The sequence below is a fragment of the Sphaerodactylus townsendi genome, linkage group LG05 (assembly GCF_021028975.2).
Source record: "Sphaerodactylus townsendi isolate TG3544 linkage group LG05, MPM_Stown_v2.3, whole genome shotgun sequence".
NCBI classification, from domain to species: Eukaryota; Metazoa; Chordata; class Lepidosauria; order Squamata; family Sphaerodactylidae; genus Sphaerodactylus; species Sphaerodactylus townsendi.
In genome coordinates, this window is record NC_059429.1 from 39,142,205 (window position 1) to 39,161,476 (window position 19,272).

Consider the following 19,272-nt stretch of genomic DNA (forward strand, 5'->3'; position numbering starts at 1 on the left):
AGCAACTCCCTTGTAACGATCGCCTTGTTAATCTCTCAGCAAGAAGCTTGGTAATGGAGTGCTCTGAGCAAGAATTATACATGCAGTTGTTTTTATTATTGTTGGAAATGTCAAACCAAGAAGGGATCTTTTATCCACATGTGGTGGAATTGTCAAATTAGCCAGGGCTATTGGTATAAAATATTCTGTAACAGCAAGAAAATATTGAATATAGAATTTCCTTTTAAACCTGAAATCTTTCTCTTAAATATAATAGAAATAAAAATAGACCAAAAAAAGCTTGAGACTTTGCTCTTATATATGATAGTCGCGGCGAGAATCCAATTTTTGGAAGTATGGTTGCCACTTGTCAATTATTTGCATTCTGAAGAAAAATATAATAATGATTAATTATTTGAAATGCTGATATTTCAAAAGATAAGAATTGTAACTAAAGAATGAAAGTCTGTCTTTCAATGGAATTGCTAAGAGGAAGTAACTGTTATTTAAAGTTAGTTTATCTGTAGTTTATCTTGATTGTTATTTGTTGGTTTTTTTAAAAAATGTTTTTGTTCTATGTTGGTTTTTCTTTGTTTTTGTTTCTTTTTTGTTTTTTAAAGATTTATGGGGAAAATATTAATTACTAAACATAAACTATGTTTATTATATAAAAGAAATAGATAAATGGGATTGAAATAGCAATAACTTTCTCAGGTTTTGTTAACATTTCCTTTTTTCTTTCTTTCTTGTACAATTTTATGTATTTAATGTTTATTGCTTTATGGAAAATATATATTATAAAGAATAACTGTAATTCTGCTTAGGGCTCGATTGTGGTGAAAGATTGGTTCCATTTATCAAGGGTAGTCCATGCAGGAAGGTGAGCCCTAGGGTAATATATATATTCTAGGGTAGAATGTAAACAAATAAATAAATAGTTCTCCTTTTGTCACCCTTGAACACATGTGAAATCCATTCAGAAAAACAAAGTTTCACTAGGATTGTCTTCACAAGGTACTACAAAAGCCAGATGAGAAACGACATCGTAAATCTGTTCTCACACAATCATTTACCGTGAGTCTTAATAATCAGTGGTGTAAACCAGGTGCCACCTTGTATTTCATAGCTTGCAATGTTCACCCTCTGTGCAGTGATGGAGGGTGTCCTTGGATGTTTCCGGATCAGTCCTTTGAACATTCAAAAGAAAGAAAAAATGACTAACAACCACAGTGCCTTCCTCTACAAGAGATGAAGTTCTGCCTCAGATTATGAAACATGTTGGGAAGAACATTTACCCAGCAACAAAATCCTAAACTGAGTTGCACCATTCTAAACTACTGACTTGAACATAAAAGTGTAACAATGCTTAAGATGGCACTGTGTTTATTGCTGCTTTAATGTTTGAATAGAAGAGTGTACTTCAGCATATGCATTTGCACGATCTTAACAGCCCAATCTGGGAGGAGGGAGGAAATCCCCATTTGGATGTGACACAAACTTATGCTGGCGGAAGTGCGCTCCCCAGGGCACTTAAGCTAGTGCCCATGACACCCAGCCATGGTGCCCAGCTCTCCACTGGTGCTTTCCTGCTGCCCCAAGCTGCGTCAGCATGGCAGGAGTATTCCCAGGGGTGGAGCCGACCTTAGCTTCCACTGCCAGTTCAGCCCCCTAGCACTAGTGAAGCAGGCCTTGGATACACGCAGTGATTTTCACAATATATCTCCACTTCCCCATGGGAGAATTAAAGGTAAGGGTTTTTTTAAAAACTTTGGGGGGCTTCCCGCGCCATGGGAAAGTCCTTTGGATCATGGGGGTGGGGCACTGGAATGGTGTCGTGCCCACCCACATGACTGCTCTGGAATGAGATGTTAATCTCATTTTCTACAAAATTACTAAAATTACAGGAAACCTATCTACCCTTGCCTCTGGTCACTGGTCGATTATGCGCAACGTGTTTGCTGCATGGTGGGGGCAAATGTCTGTCACAGCAAGATTTCTTGTTCAGATGCATTTCTTCAAGCCCCGCTTTCATTTTTCATTCCCTCCATAGCAAGGAAGACCCCATCTAGCACAATTTAAATTTTGCTTTACCACCAGAGCAGGCAGCTTTGCCAGTGAGCACAGCTTTACCCTAGACATGTTCCCTCTGCCCAGCCAGCCTTCCCACTGCCCAGCCAGCCTTCCCACTGCCCAGCCAGCCTCTCACACTGTCGTCCATGCCTTCCCACTTGCACCAACTTCCATCAAATGAAAGCATAGAAGCTCACTCATTGTCTGCATTGATACATCGATATCTCAACATAATAATAACAGAGAGAGCTTGGAAATTACAAGTCTCTCTGACCTCTGGAAACAGCAGTAACAGCATGGAGTGGGGGAGGGGAAAGAATATTGGTTCAAAGGTCTTCTTTAACATCATGTAATCCAGGGAATTACTTTACTCATCTATTTTTTGGGGGGGGGGGTCATTTTTGGAACAGTAATATTGATAAAAGTTCAGTTTAAAGACTAAGCCAGCTGAGGGTAATTAGATCTATGCCTTTAAGAATAAGTTGATTGTGGAGAAGATATCCAGGCCTGGAGAGTTCTCTGCAGAAAAACTGCATGTCCAGGAGGGACAGGAAAACACATGTGTAAACCCCAGACAGGAAAACAGGAGCAGATCCCACTGCAAGCCCACTGTATGGAGAAGAGTCCCAAGGTAAGCGTTCCAGGCATAATTGGCCACCTTCTATTTTAAATAAACTATAAACTTTTTGGAATTATTTCTTATGTTAATTCATATATTGTAAGAATAATAATGTTATGAATCAGCTCAGAACATAAAGTGTTTGTGAGTGCCACAACAGTTTTAATGAGGGGCATTATCTATAAATACTGTGGTAATAAAAGTCTTTCAACTACTCCAAAATACTTGCTACAATTAAGGCTTTACAGCTGTTCTTTAGTTTTCAAGTGACCAAATTACTCTTGTAAATGTTGTCTCCCCCTCCTGCTTTGACATGAGACTCACCAGCTGATGTTGGCCCATAAGTCAAAAATATGTAATACAAACTGTCACCAGCTCTTGATTGAGTTGATATGGTATTTCTTGAAATGAAAGAACATCCAATGATTCCGTTGTTAAAGGATGTTGCCAGAATTTCCACCTTCCCCTTGAAAAAAATATTATTAATATGTTTGACCACAGTTATCGTACAGTTATATATTTCTAAATATAGAATTAATAAACAACAGCAATAATTTAAAATTCTCTTGTGACTCTTGAAATATCTCTGTATTTTCATGAGAATGAGGAATAATTGAGGGCCCGTTATATGTGCTTTTGGAAGGAATGAGACCTGTAAATAAATTTATATTGAAAATTTGAACATGAGTATTTTCAGTAAATTATATACTACTAGATCCATGCCATCTATTCCCTGAAAAAAAGCAAACACCACAATCCAGTTTAGAGGTCAGTTCCTTTACTTGTACTCACAGACCAAACTCATGCAGAAATTACTTGAGATGGCACAATTGCTTTTTTAAAAAGTCAGCAAGAAAAGGAAAGATTCTGAACAGTCGCATCTGAGGAAGAGTGATATTTCAGTCTTGAAACACTTTGGGCAAGAGGAAACAGGGCAGCAGTGACTACATCCTGTTATATTTTGTATAATACTTAGAATATTGTTTTTAAAATTAGTAGAAGTGAAAAACATTGTCAGTACCAGAGGTTTTCTGCTTGGACGAGTACGCCCAGTCGAGAAGGCATGTTGAACTTCAATGTGATCTGAAGCATTCTTATCACAAATATAGATGTCATCGTTCCCCTACGAAAAGATTTAGGTACATAAACAAAGGCAGTACAATAGGTTCATCCACTAGCAGTTATTACTAAGGGTAAGCATAACTCACATTTGTTTTTACCCCCACAACTAGAACAATGGAAATATGCCAGTTTTTGTTGATGCCACTTGTAGATCTGCTAACAAACATGAAACTGTTTGCTCTTCAAGCCTTTCATTTCAGATGGGACTGCAGATCTGCATGAAAGCCAAGAGGAGCTCGAGCAGACAACACTGGAAGACCAGAAATATCACTTAAAAAGATATACAGAATTCCACAAGATAATATTTATTTATACCCTAGTTTTCTGGAAGTGGATTATTGCATCATTCTGTCTTCCTCCAATACATCTTCACAACCACAGCTATGTGAGTTGGGTTAGACTGAGAAAGGGTGACTGGTCAACAGTCCCCCAGTGAGCTTCCACGGCTTCCAGATCCTAGTTCAGGGGTCTGTAACCTGCGGCTCTCCAGATGTTCCTGGACTACAACAGTGGCGGGATTCAAATAATTTAACAACCGGTTCCGGTGGTGGGATTCAAATAATTTAACAACTGATTGTTTACAAGCACCATTTTAACAACTGGTTCTGCTGAAGTGGTGCGAACCTGCTGAATCCCACCACCGGACTACAAATCCCATCAATTGGCCATGCTGGCAGGTGCTGATGGAATTTGTAGTCCATGAACATATGGAGAGCCGCACGTTGCAGACCCCTGTCCTAGTTCAACATTCCAACCACTGCTATTTGTACTTCATGTAATTTGCTAGCTGAACTTAAACTTTTATTATCTTGCTGTTAACATGCATACTGACATATCTGCAAGACAAACCAAGTTTCCCCTTCCTTCTAGTTCTGAAAGCTATAATGGAGAGCTGTCTCTGTACGGTGCTGATCAAATGATTCCTGGCTGTGGACAGCACTGATTGGCTGTAGCTCCATTTCCCCTTCTCTCCCAGAGCAGTTTGTAATGTTTCAAAAATTGGCTGTAATATTTTAAAGTACCCATGTAGTTATCCATTCAGTTAACAACTAAACAAAATAAAAAGAGTACAGCCCATTTGTAAAATATTATAAACATGTTCCAGAGAAGGACAAATACGGATTACAGCTGTCAGCTAGTTAGTTCAGCTAGTTACCACTTAACATCACTGTGCGCAACAGGTCCATTCCTGCCAACACTAGAACCAAATGGTTCGAATTCCACAGCATCAGTGAGTCTGATTGAGAATGGTATCCACAGCATGATTGCTGAGGGAGTAGGACAGAAGAAAGAAGATACTACTTCCTCCACTTTCTTGCTGGGATTCACTACTGACCTATTTTCATCCCTGCAGTAGAGGAGCTCTGCATCCAAGGCAAGGAGAGTTGCTGAAGATGCACTGTGCCCGCAATATCCCATCCAAGTAACCAATGACAAGCATCATTTATAATATGAACCCATAGTTTGGCATTGTTGTAGCAAATTATTTTCTGCCCTAATTAAGTGGTAGCTATCTAAATGACTGCATGAAAAGTGAAGGAGGAGGAGTAAAAGGCAGAAAGAACATGAGCTAATTCACATAAAGTCAAAACACAGTTTGCCATTACATCTAAACCAGAGGTCTGCAACCTGCAGCTCTCCAGATGTTCATGGACTACAAATCCCATCAGCCCCTGCCAGCATGGCCAATTGGCTGATGGGAATTGTAGTCCATGAACATCTGGAGAGTTGCAGGTTGCAGACCCCTGATCTAAACCAACTGAAGTGGATAGTGGATGACATTCCATTATTATCCTCACTGACCACCACCATCATCTATTCTCTTCAGGGCCACCAAAGCAATTAAAAGATTGCATTTTAAGTTTCTCCCTTACTGCCTGCAGATCAGTTATAACTGCCTCGTTTGCCTGCCTGGTTCTTCTGATGTACACTCAGAATTTAGGGGGACCAGCATCCATGTTTACAAACGAGAAGTATAAAAACATATATCCACCTGCACCTGTTTTTTGCTTTGTGACATTTATCTCACCATAATAGTGTCATCGGAAAAACCAACAGCTACATATCCATCTGAAAGTCCACTCATTTCAAATTTGAAACCACCACTCTTCAACACCTCTGATGACATAAAGTAACAGTTTGAGTCATGTGGATCACAGCCTGCAGGGGTGCTGAAACAGAACTTCTGTACACCACAACCTTCTTTTGAGCATATCTGCAATGAGAAATAGCTCCCCAAATGTTAACCATGAACCTTTTAAAAAAAGAATTAATACTACACTTTATTTGAGATTATATTCTCTAGTTTAAGAACATCACAAATGCTCTTCACAAGTTAAACATTACAGGAGCATGAACTTAAATTCGACATGAACTCATGTACAATGAAATGCATAAGGCCAATGCTCCTCCTCACATTGGCATTAGATGCATTTGTTACAGCAGTGCTCAGGTCACTTACTCCCTAGAGGTATCTCAAACTTTATCAAACAAGAATATTCTTTAAGAGCCATTACTTGAATGTAAATCGAGGCTTGTAACTGAACATATATTTCAGAATAAGTAAGTAAGGTCCTCAGTTATTTATTTACTTCAAATATTAACATACCACAGTTTCTCCACATTTGGATATACCAAGTTTTCTTTAAGCCTATGATTAAAGATAGTTTTTCTAAAGTAAACCTTGTAGCAAAGATGTATCAAAAAACTTGGAAAGCAACTGAAAACAAAGGGTCAGATCCTACAAACTGTAACTACAAGACATTCAGGGACATTAATCTTTTCTACCATCCCCTTCCCCCACAGTGACCTTCATGGACAAACAAACTTGCAGCATGACAGCTATATGTGGGGGGGGGGGGGCGGAGAGGAGGATCAATGACCTGTGCAATTTATCCATGAGAGTCCACCTGCAACTTCAATAGCAGTTTTTTGGGGGGGGACATAGAGTCTTCTGGGAAATTGATTGTGGTTCACAGATAGCAACACAAAGTTTTGAACCAAAAAATGAAATATTATTACATGCAGATATAAATATATGACCATGACCACATGAAAAACTTACTGAAACTTGTGAACTGGAAGATACAAGAATTTGGCTGTGAATCTCAGTCCAGAAAACTGTGAAATTATGCAGCACTGTGGCTCTGTAAAGGGAATAAAAACTCACAGTGATACAAAATCATAAGAAGCATTGAGATCATTCTGACAAGCTGGCCCATATCTCCCTACTGCAAATTTCATCTCCATTTTATACATCAACTGTTATGTTTTACCAGTGCATATAGTGAAAGTCAGTCATGTACTGCTGTCTACTAAGTTCTTGAGAACTTCTCCCATTACTGGAGTTAAGTGTGCCACATAACAATTTACAGTGTATGGGTGGGGGGGGGGGGTAATTAATTGCACATAGCATGACTTTTGCACATTCAGGAGGTCTGATATACATCTCTGTAGCTAGTTTTTTGCATTTTGTTTTCAATGTACTTCCTAATGCCACAGAACTATCTGGAAAACAGCTTCACTATTTGACAGGCAAGACTGCTACCATGAATACAACATTCAATCTATGTATATAAAAAGCTAACAGTGTTTTTGTTGATGATAGTATAACTCAGTAACTGCTAGGCCAATTCCTCTGAAAATTCCCAGCCAATATAGTCAGCCAGGTGAGAGTGTTTTTAGATGTTCACATACCTGAAATTTCACACCTTGCCCAGGTAAAACGCCTTTTTCCTGGCGCTCCATGGTGAAGGACATGCAGCTGCCTGTGTGTAACTGTCACCCTTACAATGTTCGTGCTGCTTAGAATGTTCACTCAGATGGCCAGATATGAGCAGTGGAAACAGTACATAGGCAGTAACTCGAGTGGAAGTGAAACACATACACACACATACACATGAGGGAGAGGGAAGGGAGGGAGAGGGAGGGGTGGCATGCAAGAGAGGGAGGGAGAGGAAAGGGACGGAGGGGGAGGCATGCAAGGGAAGAGAAGGGAGAGAAGGGAGACAGTGGGGGGTGGCATGCAAGGGAGGGGAGGCAGGGGGACCAGCATCTTGATATGACCCACCCACCCTAGCAGAAGAAAAGGGAAGGGAAGGAGGGGGAGGGGTGGCATGCAAGGGAAGAGAAGTGAGGGAGGGAAGAGAGTGAGGGGCGACATGCAAGGGATGGGAGGGAGGGGCCAGGCACCCTAGATTCCCTGAATACTGCAGTTACAGTTAAGAAAACCAGGCACGCATTACTCAGGAGTAAGCTCGGTAGAGCAACCATGACATACTTTGAATGGCTGCGTCACGCCCCTCAGAGGGTTTCCTTAGAAGCGACACCCATTGCCACCAACCAAACTTACTCCCAGGTAAATGATCATGACCAGCCAGCCTAGATGTGTGGGAGGTGTGCTTTTCCATCCCCCCCCCCCCCAAGGAATGCGGTCCCACACATCAATGACATCGCACAGTATCAGGCTGCGTGTTTGCATGAGCACGTACTGCTGGCCTGTGCAATTGATTTGCTGCTACTGTTCCTTTTCCATTTTACCACAATAAGCCACAGCAACACGTGGCTGGGCCCCGCTTGTTCTTTATCATTATCATTCCAACTAGCAAATCAGAATTGCATGCAATAATGCCATCACCCAATTTTTAGAATCAAAGTGTGCTAGTGAGGTGGACTTCTCTTGCATTGTGCATTTGTATGAAGAGTTATGCTCCATTCTAAAATTCAAAATAAATGTTATAAAAAAGTTAGCCCCTTGTACCTGAGATCATAATAAAATATGTTGGAAGAGACTAGACGCCCAATCCAAAGAGGGGGAGGGTGGTAGAGTTGCAGCTGGGGATGGCACTGCAGCCATGCACCCACACCATCTCCAAAAGACTTTGAGGTAATGCAGGAAGTGGGGGGGGGGGGACACACTGCCTGAAAAATCCCATAGGGAAGACCAATATATGCCACACTTTGTGGCATAAGTTGGCTGCCAGTATAGGGAACGTTCCCTGGCTGAAAGTCCTTTTGGAATGCTGATGCACCCTCCTGTGATAAAGGAGCAACAACATGGATGACCACTTCCTGGTTCCTGCACTGTGACACCCCACCACCAGGGTAAGTCTCTCTGCACCAGCATATCTGTGCCACTTTACACAGCGTTCATGGTACAGGTGCCAGCAAAACCCTTCTGCTTCAGCTGCTGCCCTCCCTTCTTTGGATTGCACAGTAAATGTTGAAGACATGGAAAATGTAACAAGTCAGTTTCATAAATTATATGTGTAACTATGGTTTAATTAAAAGTGTGATCTTACTATCATGCCAGTCAGGGGCATACCGCCCTAGGGACATGGAGACACCCATGTTCCTGGGCGCACGCCTTTTGGTCATGTTGGGGGCTCCTGGGACTCCCCCAAGACCAAATGGTGTGCACTCCAGCTGCATTCCACCAAGCCCCACCCCTCCAGCTCCCTGAAGGCCGGCTTTTGAAAGCTGGCTTTTAAAAGCACGAAGGCTGGGGGCAGGGCTTGGGGGCAGGGCCACACCCCCAAGCCCCACACCCGGCCTCCATACTTTCAAAAGCTGGCCAGTACAGAGGCTGGGAGGCAGGGGCGGGGCACCTGGAGAAGGAGTTGTCTCCGGGCGCCATTTTCCCCAATATGCCTCTGATGCCAGTAAAGAAAGGGGACTGGAACTGTGCATAGTTTTCCAGGGTCCAGTATATTATAACAACATTAAGGTTACTTTGCCCTTTGTGGAAATTAGGTTTTTTAAAGTCTGCTAACTTGTTCAAACAAATAAGACTTACCTGAAGACAACATGACTCACATCAGGAGGAGCAACCCAAATCGCAGATATATTTTGTTTATTTCCCCTGTCACTGTGACTCACAGAAGAGTTCTATAATTAAAAGATTAAAAAATATATAAACATGATACGAAAGGAAACAAAACAGTTTGAGGATTCTGAAAACATAACATGATGAATATTGTTTTGTGAAAATAAGTCCATACAAAGAATCAAGATTCTGGTATAGAAACACTTTTTACTTCACATATGTATCTTTTATGCAATGAAATTCTTGTCTCTACTTGACAGGTTAATACAGATAACCAAGCTCCTCTGAGGCAAACAAGCTCACTTTTGTGTAGTCTGGTCATTTCCAACTGACTCTGCAACCTGACAAGGAAATTTTTGCAGTCTATGAGGTGTACAAGATGTGTGACAAGGGCATTTAGAAATACAAAGCAACAGTTGGTCTAATTTGCCTGTCAGTTGTAGCTAAGAAAATGAGAACATTGTATAATGATTGGTTAGGCAGTTGTGCTGAGAACAAACTAACCACAACATTACTGGTCTTTTTATCAGAATAATACAAGTATGAATTCTCAGAAGCACAAGCCAATAACACCATTGGGTAGTGGTGGCTTTGGCAACAAGAAGAATGGACTGGGATGAACATTTAGGAAAGCTGTCAAACAGAAGACGGCAGGAAGTACAAATGCCTCCTGCAGTGGCCAAAATCTCTGTCACTGGGATCTCAGACTAGCACAAGAAATCCACTGTGGCCACAGGTGACAGGAATGAATTCCCTGGCTCTTCCATAAGACCTGAGTGATCGTTGGAACTTTCTTTGGGTGAGGAGCAGGAGGCATTTGTGTCCTTCCAATAACACTCAAAAGCTTGAAGCAATGGAGCTAAGGATGAATGCCTCAGGGCTAGGTTGAAGGCAGGGAAGGAATACAGAAATGAACATTAACATACCTTCCCTCAAAATAAATAATTACTAGGGAGATAGCCCTACTCTTCCTTTTCTTCCCTAAAACCATAAAGCTCATGTGGACTACGCCTGGGCTCTAAAATCATAAAAATCTAGTGGCTTGTATTGAACTAATGAGCCACCAGTGAAGGCCTAGAGTCATTAACTCCATCTTTGGAAATTTTGGAGATTTGGGGCAGGTGCCTGGGAAGGGGAAGAAGCTCAGTGAGGGTACGATATCAACCGTGGGCTTCTGTCTGAAGTTGCCATTTGCTCCAAGGGAACTAAACACAAGAAATTAGTTGTAATTCTGGGAGAAATCCACTTTGAGATTATTAATCCTATCCAAAGCCCATCACATGGGGGCTTTCCCCACTCACCTTCTGCTGCGCGCCGCTCTCGTGCCCCCTTAGCGCGCGTCATTCCTGGCGCGCTCTTGGGGTTCCCCACGACCCCGCGCATCATCAAAAGGTGCCGTTTCTTTAGTGCCAGGAATGATGCGCGCTGAGGTGGTGCAAGAGCAGCAGCGTCGGGGCGGCTGCGTGGTTGCCGCCCTTGCAAGTGGGGAGCGCCGCTGGACCCCGCGCTACTTTCCTGGAGTAGCGCGCAGCAGAAGGTAAGTGGGGAAAGCCCCATGGACTCTCCTGTTGCAGCCCTCTCCTGTTGCAGCCCACTGAATTCCCTGAAATATTGTTCCTGAGGGTCATGGGGGGGGGGGTGGAATTTGGACTTGCAGTGGGAAGGGAAACTGACAGCAAACGCTGTACCCTCTTCCAAAGTCTTTGGAACTGCATCGGTGGATAGATACTGCTGATGCTCTAAAAGCAACCTCCATACATAACACACGTGCTATGAGATTCACAGTGACCCAATCCCTGTGCCTTTTCACAGACTTTTTTTTTAAAAAGCATAGACCTCATTTAGCCTGGAATATTATGAGGCTTAATTAACATAAAGAAGTTAATATTAGTTCAACTAACGGTAAAACAATTAACATATATCCATAACCTTGAGTCTATGCAGCAAGTCCATCACTCATGAAGAGGAAGATAAATATCCAATCAATATGAGGGGGATGAACCCAAAACAGATTGTAAAAAGGCTAGAAATCATCACCACCACTGATGTAACAATTATTTTGTTGCAACTCTTGGCCAGGGTTGGTGACTATGTTTCCTGCTTGAATCCTACAATAACAGGTGGTAATTGGAATTCACATTTAAGCACTAAAAGCTACCAAAATGCTTCAGATTTCCTTTGAGAAGCACTGGATGCGTAAAAGAGTGCCTATTGCTCTGGGGCAACAATTCTCATTCAGTCTTTTGCCTTCTCTATTCATATGAGATCAAAGATGGAGCCCCATCCGGGTGTGTGTGATCCACCTGTGGGAGTGGAACTCACCCCAGCAGAGAGGCCATCTCACTGGCATCCCCACCCCCAGTACTGGAACACAGCAGTAAATGCTGCACCAGGATCCCAGCGCCCCCGCCAGCAAGCAGGGGTGGGCCGGGGTGTGGCGAGGAGAGGAGTTGACATTAGTCAGTACCCTCCTGACCTTTGCCAGCATTATGCCAGCAAGCTGCAGCTGGGACTTCAGCCAGCCTTCTGGCTGGCATAAGTCCACTGTGGCCCATAGAGGCTCCTGGGCAGCAAGGAGGATATATGACTTTTTCATTATCTTCACATCACTGGGAAACCTCTTTGGCGGGGGGGGGGGCGGGGGCAGTCAAGTGCCCAGCTTGTGGATGGAGTTGTCCCATTAAAAGGTCATCACACAGCCTCGATCCTCAACGAACCTATAGATTTCACCCTTTGACTCTCCCCTTAAGCTGGACCATATACAAACTGCAGTGCTCAGTTCCCAAGACCACTGAAATCAATGGCCTTATGTTTGAGAATACGTGCAGTGGTGGTGAACCTTTGGTACTCCAGATGTTATGGACTTCAATTCCCATCAGCCCCTCGCGCCAGGCATGGGCCATGAAGGCTTCGCTGATGGGAATCTTCATCGCCCATAACATCTGGAGTGCCGTGCTGGCCAAATTCTCACCGGCGCTACATTTTAGGTGCCATATAGCAAACTGGCTCATTCCACACATGCAGAATAATGCACTTTCAAACTGCTTTCAGTGCTCTTTGAAGCTGTGCGGAATGGCAAAATCCACTTGCAAACAGTTGTGAAAGTGGTTTGAAAATGCATTATTTTGCGTGTGCGGAAGAGGCCTTAGTTTGAAACTAAGGAGACTTTAAAAAGCGGGGGGGGGGGGTAATCTGGAAGAGTTTGGGCAAACCTGAAGTAACTCTTTGGATCCTAGTTCAAAGTTTTATTCAGCAGTGTCTATCTGTGAATCACATTTTTATCACAGGGATTTCACAGCATATTGTCCTCTCTTCTTCTGTTTTATCTGCACAACCTTGGGAGATACAATATGATTGGAAAGAGATGGTAGCCAGGGCCCTTCAATATGGCTCAATGTGGTTCATGAGGAGTTGAATCCCACATCTTAGTCAGCCTTTTGTCAGTAGTAAATTTGCCTCCATTTCATGCGAGGGGAAGCAGTGTGTTTTGCATACTCTTGTCCCAGCCTCCTCAGCTTTTTTCTGGCTCGAGGCAGGAATAATGTATTTCCTTGCAAATAGTGTTCTCCTACCCTGGGTTTGTGGTGTCGCCATGACATTCTGCCTGTGGGTGTTTCCAAATTACAAAATTTGCAAGGGAAATTAGTATGGGGAAGTTGTATTACACCTGTGCAGCCCAACGTCCTGCAGCACATGCACCCTTCTTCCCCGCTCATAGACCTCTAGCATTCTTTACCTAAAGCTACCTAAAAGAATACAAAACTTAATAAAAATATTTCAGAGGAATGTAACATTTTAATAAATCAACACATTGATATATCTGTACATTGATGTATTTAAATATTGATACATTGATGCTACATTGATACATTGACAGTGGGAAACGATGGATTCTATGGTATGGGAGAGAAAGGTAGCAAAAAACATTACCGGATGCCATGATAATGGAGCTTTTTCTGCTGGGCAGAAGTCAGCATGGATTTACAGATAAACTGATGTTTAGAGTTACAGTTTACATATATTTAGCACATTTTTCACATTATTAATACAACAATGCAAGTGGAGATTGGAGGGGACGATGAGAGGGCCGGCCAGAAAAGTGGGAAGATGGAACAAGTATGGGAGGACACTGTTGGTTGGGAAAAGGAGGAGAGAAGAGGAGAGGGGAGGGGGGAGGGAGGGAAAACCTAAAAGAGGCATTGTGCATACATTTACTTTGCCTTCCCTGCAAAGTGAAAAAAAAAGATTTTCCCCGCACCTGGAAAACACAAGGCTTCCCCTTTAAAAAGTGCAGTCACTTCAGAGCAGATGCATAAGGGAAAATCCAGCACAAATCATATAATGAAGCTGTTGCAAAATTAAGTCTGATCTTAAACAAAAGGCTGCTTGGAGCAGGGAATACTTAGGTGTGTAATATGGTCCTAGTCTGACTCAGTAATCATGACACTTCACTGACTTTGGTTGTTTTAGTAAGACAATTGCTATATACAAGGCATGATCACGTACCTGAATGTTGTCACATGCAAGACCTTGGGTGTTAGGACTTACAATTTGAAATGCACCGACAGCAACATCTCCTCCAACTGTTTTGGCCTGCAGTAAAAATCCTTTAAAACTGGAGTCTTTCAGCGCTTCTAGAGTGACTGAATTTTTTTAAAAAGTAGAACACTAGTATAAGTTGAACTACCTTTCTATGATTGATATCAATAACATGAAATAGACAATGTGAAAGTTGTGGTTCCATAGCAATACTAATCTATGCTGCTGGGACTATCAGTGTGACATCCTGCTAAGGAAAATGCATAATAGCACAAACTGAGCTCTCCCAGTGAAATCAATTGAGATGGTTTTGGTTAAAACATATCGTGTGATTTTCAGTCTTTCCGTATATAAATATACACAGAGATTATCAGAAAAAGAACCAAGCTCAAAATAGCTGAAGGAGCACAAAGCAGAGATTCTTTCCTGGGTTGCAAATCATTGTTTCACCCTAGGCTACCCATAAATCTGGTTTTACCTCAGAGAAAAAGATAATAAGTGACACTGATTTCTTCTTTCTGCACAAATGGCCATGAAGGAATTAGGAAACTCTTCCACTGATAGAAACAAAGAACCATTCAGACCTTGTGATCTTGCTGGTCAAAAATAACCTGTTGACTGCATGGATGGAATCTCACAGGTCATGTGCAGAGTTCTTCCTGTGCGCCAGAGTTTTTCAGAGCCCTTTCCATTACAGGTCCTTGTGCCCTACCTCAAATCCATTTCTGGAGGTCAGGAAACTTTCCAGAAATATAGCTCATGACGCTGCAGCCAGAATAGATATTCAACACACACGTGTGCACATATACGCTTTGCAAAAGTACATATATGATATTGCATGGGATTGGCCACACCCCCTCTGGGGAGAAGGAGGTCACCTGACAAGACCCAGACCTGGCAAGAGCCTTTAAAAGGCTTGAGGGAGGAGGCTGAGGGGAATGTACCAGTTTCACCTGTTAGCCTAGAACAGTTAGGGAGAGGAGGTGAAATAGAGTAATGCTCAGTCCCCACCTGTCTCTGAAGAACAGAACTTCAACCAAATTGTACCCTGGTGCACACAGCCATCACCTGGGACCCAATGCATTCTATTGCTTTCAATTATTCTATATAATGGATTTACCTGTGATCTCATCGCCTGGGTTAAATGCAGTGCTGGAGACAGAGATGAAGTATGGTGGTGGAGAGTTCTGTGGAGCAGAAATCCCATGCACAGGCAACATAGATTTACAGGCCATACTAATTTCTCCATTTGGGTAGCTCAGGACTAGTGAAGAAAACACTGCCAAAAATAGAAACAGACCAGGCCATGTTTCCATCTGTGAAAAAATACATTTCAAATATGTCACCTGAGGAAATATGTGAATGAACAAGCATGCAGATGGGGAAAGATTAATTTGACTGTATCTTTCACAGCCAAATCCAGAGCCCTTGGCAGCTGGCACCTTTGCCATGCCACCCTGCCACCTTCAGAGGGCTCTTTGGCAGTGCAGGGAGGCAAAATACCAAGAGCTTCACTGGGCTCAATAAGCTTAAGCCAACCAAAAAGGTGGCATAAGTCCCTGGCCTGGGCTGCCATGCACCTGGAGACAATGCTGGGGTGGAAGCCAACTAACATCAGCTCCGCCTTAATCACCCCTCCAGAATACCCGTTACCCTGGTAGGACCACTAGTGGCGCTACGGCACTGGTGTGATGCTCAGCATCGTCAGGGTGTCTCAGAAGGCCATGGTGGCCACCCACCAGCAGATTTACCCCTCCACTGTGGTAAGTACTCCGGGGAGGGTAGTTCTGCCAGCGTAGGGCTGCACTGTCTCCATAACTCCTTTCAGTCCCATCCCCCACCCCCCACAACAGGTCAGGCTGTCAGTATCTGAACATTTTAATTAAAATCATATTTAATGGCTTCCATCCTACCATTCCACTCAACTGTGGAAACTTTCTCTAGTAGCTCTTCCTCAAGAGGAAGCTTCTTTATGCTGCAGGGAGGCAGATTGGTGGTATAAAGCCAAAGAAAAAAACTCTACACAGTAATCACAAAAACATTAATACTGAAAATGTATCTTTTGCATTTACAATCATATAATCAACACAGATACTAAAAACTGAAAGTCATTGTGTAGATCCTATCCACAACTTCCATGTACAGAAGGACTGGTGTGCACAGAAGTGCAATTTCCCTTCCTGCTGCAACCCAAAATGTGGTTTCTGGGGGCTAAGGGACGCCCAGGAGCAGAATATTGGGGTAATGGGGACTGGAAGGATGCTATGGGAGGGAGGAATTATCAAAAACTTCCACTCCTTGTTTATATTATAGATCTTTTTGACAGGATGTAACTCTATGTACCCAATTCAGCTAACGTTAGGAATTTTTAAATTCACGCTGGTTAAAATGTAACATTTAAATTGGTATTTTAAACTTTGCCACTCTGGCCAATCATGCACAAGATGTTTGCTTCATGGTGGAGGCAAATGTCTGCCATGGCAATATTTCTTGTATGGATCTATTTCATCTGGCCCTGCTTCAGGGACAGAGTGAGGGGAACTGTGCCCGAGGCACACACATGCCCTGCGCCCCTACCGCAGCCCCGCCCTGTTGGCACCACGCCACTGCCCTGCTTTCACTTTCCACTCTCTCCTGGGCAAGCAAATCCACTTACAGCATGATTTTAATTTTTATTTGCTGCCAGAGTGGGACAGATTCACCAGTGGGCACAGCTTTGCCCAGGAGCTCTGTCCGCCACCAGCCTGCCTAGTCTAACCCCCCACACACACACACACACTCTCCCTCGCACTGCTTTGCATGCTTCCTCCTCACCCCCCTCCCTGTTACAAACTACTTCCCACTTCTTTTCCTGTCATATCACTTCTACTGCCTGTGGGCTCCCCGCTCCTGCATATCTTTAGATCTTAAAAAAATTAAATAACCATATTGATAGATTAATGAATTGATTCTAATACTAAAAAAATGTAAAAATAATAAGACCAGTCCATCAGCCCAAACACCCAATTTGCCCCCTGCATTTGAACAACAAACTGGGATGTCTCCAGCCTTGTAGTTTTATACAAAAGCAATCAGTGATTCCGGACCACACCGGGAAAAGCCTGTTGGTCACTCTTGACACTTAGATTTACCATACATTGGGAGACAGATTATTGTGAACCTGGGGAGCTTAGCAAATGGCAGTTCAAGTTGTCCTTTTGCAGTTTTGCAGTTTGTATGCAGCCATTACTCCCCCCTTACTTCCCACCATAAAAATCAATCAGTGTTTGGGGAAAGTGTACAAATGCTGCATTTAAGACTTTTCGCCTGAGAGATAGATCTGTTGATAAGATGAAAGCTAAAAATTAAAGATTATATTAAAAATTAATGCACACATGCACCATAGAGAACCCATTAAATCTCTCCCTCTCCCTCTCTCTCCCACACACACACACACACACCCCCGAGATGAAAGCAAAAAGCCAACTAATGGGTCATGCCTGCCCCGCTGCAAACAGAGCTGTGGGTAATAATGCCGAACATGCCCCAAAACAAAGACTCCCCGGCTAATTCTCTTTGAAGTCGCAGGAACCTTGCTGTGCATGTGAGGCCTTTCAAACTGATTCAATCCATTTTGGGAGTGTGGGGTGGGACATATCCAGTGATTCAACCACAGATGAACGCTTTACAAATCCATTTTTAAGGCAGAAGTTGATTATGCATCCACATGCATAATCAACTTCTGCCTTAAAAATGGATTTGTAAAGTGTTCATCTGTGGTTGAACCACTGGATATGTCCCACCCCACACTCCCAAAATGGATTGAATCAGTTTGAAAGACCTGAGCAAGGCTGTTAATGATAGGATATTTGGGAAGAGATATTTTTGTAGGAGTTGGAAGCAGTTTGACAACACTTAACATCTCCCCCCCACACACACACACACACTCACACATGCCAAAAGTTTCTTTTAGGTAACTCAGGAGACACAAGATAACTATTTATATGGAATTCCACTGATAACAGGGTTAAGGTGAATTATAACAGTAATAACTGCAATCCAGCAATGTTGTTACACAAGCTAGGACAAGTGGATGCATGCTGTAACAGCCATATGTATTAAGACTCTGTTTGGAGGAAATCCGGTTATTCTACCCTGGCAGTGCACTGTTGGGCTGTTGTACTAGCATTTCCATGGAGAAAGAATATATGCAACTAGGACTCAATAATGCACAGTATATAACCTGTTTTATTCAACTCAATGAGAGGGGTTGCAATGTCTGCATTCTGGATCTGATTGGCAGAAGTACTACATGTTGTCATAATAAATAAACGGAGTTTTGACTTATGCATTTTTTCACTTAAATCACATTTTAGTATTTTTACCAATCTTGGAGAACAACCATCATCACATCCAGATGCTGCTGGTATTTTCAGTTTTGTAAATGATTTCATATGAATTTACAAAACATCTGGGCTATTATTACACACAAATATCCCTAAACAACTTATGAATTTATTGGGTTGTATTGGGTTGTATGATTTTTGACCCAAAATGATTCCAAGTGAGAGAGACATGCCAAAATTCAAAATGAATCAATTATAAAGTCGCTTTGGGCAAAAACGTGTGTTGCAAAGAAAGGAATTATTCAGCAAAAAAAACTTCCAGTCAGTATATAGACAATACAGCACAGTCAATCCAACTAACTTTTCTTTTCATTTGGGTGGAATTTTGACCTTAGGAAATATTCAAAATGATTTCTGTATCTCAAACTGCCCAGATTTCATCAGCACTGGCATTTTGATAGTGAGGCACACCAGAATGTATTAAAATAAACATTCTGCAGACTTAACTTGACCACAGTGTGTTACAAGAGCAAGCACTCAAAAATTAATTGAGGAGAAATGACACAGCACTGATCTCTCACTTGACTTTCAGAGTATCCCTGCCAAAGGCTGCAATGAAATCTGCAGTATGGGGCCCAGTTTGCCAGTTGGAACTTGGAAGTTTTCAGACATGGACCTAGCGGAGAGAGAAGAAGGAGAGGCTGAATTAGTGAATACCACAAAATCCTTAACTTGACGCTGAGATAATCTGTTCCTCAAGAAGGAGCACTTGAGAGGCTCACTGCCCAAGCAAA

At 42.5% G+C, this 19,272-nt stretch overlaps 1 protein-coding gene across 1 annotated transcript in view; it reads right to left on the reverse strand.

Moving 5' to 3' along the window:
• The window catches only part of LOC125432334 (putative ferric-chelate reductase 1), a 40,212-nt gene that overhangs the window by 13,532 nt on the left and 7,408 nt on the right, over positions 1-19,272 (reverse strand). Inside the window, exons 2-10 of the mRNA XM_048495771.1 lie at positions 19,060-19,154; positions 15,274-15,469; positions 14,121-14,257; positions 9,585-9,676; positions 6,855-6,936; positions 5,820-6,005; positions 3,690-3,791; positions 2,993-3,134; positions 1,053-1,166 (exon numbers count right to left, since the gene is read on the reverse strand). Of these exons, the coding sequence (XP_048351728.1) occupies positions 1,053-1,166; positions 2,993-3,134; positions 3,690-3,791; positions 5,820-6,005; positions 6,855-6,936; positions 9,585-9,676; positions 14,121-14,257; positions 15,274-15,469 (1,051 nt within the window). The 5' untranslated portion in view covers positions 19,060-19,154. The remainder of the gene's footprint in view (positions 1-1,052; positions 1,167-2,992; positions 3,135-3,689; positions 3,792-5,819; positions 6,006-6,854; positions 6,937-9,584; positions 9,677-14,120; positions 14,258-15,273; positions 15,470-19,059; positions 19,155-19,272) is intronic.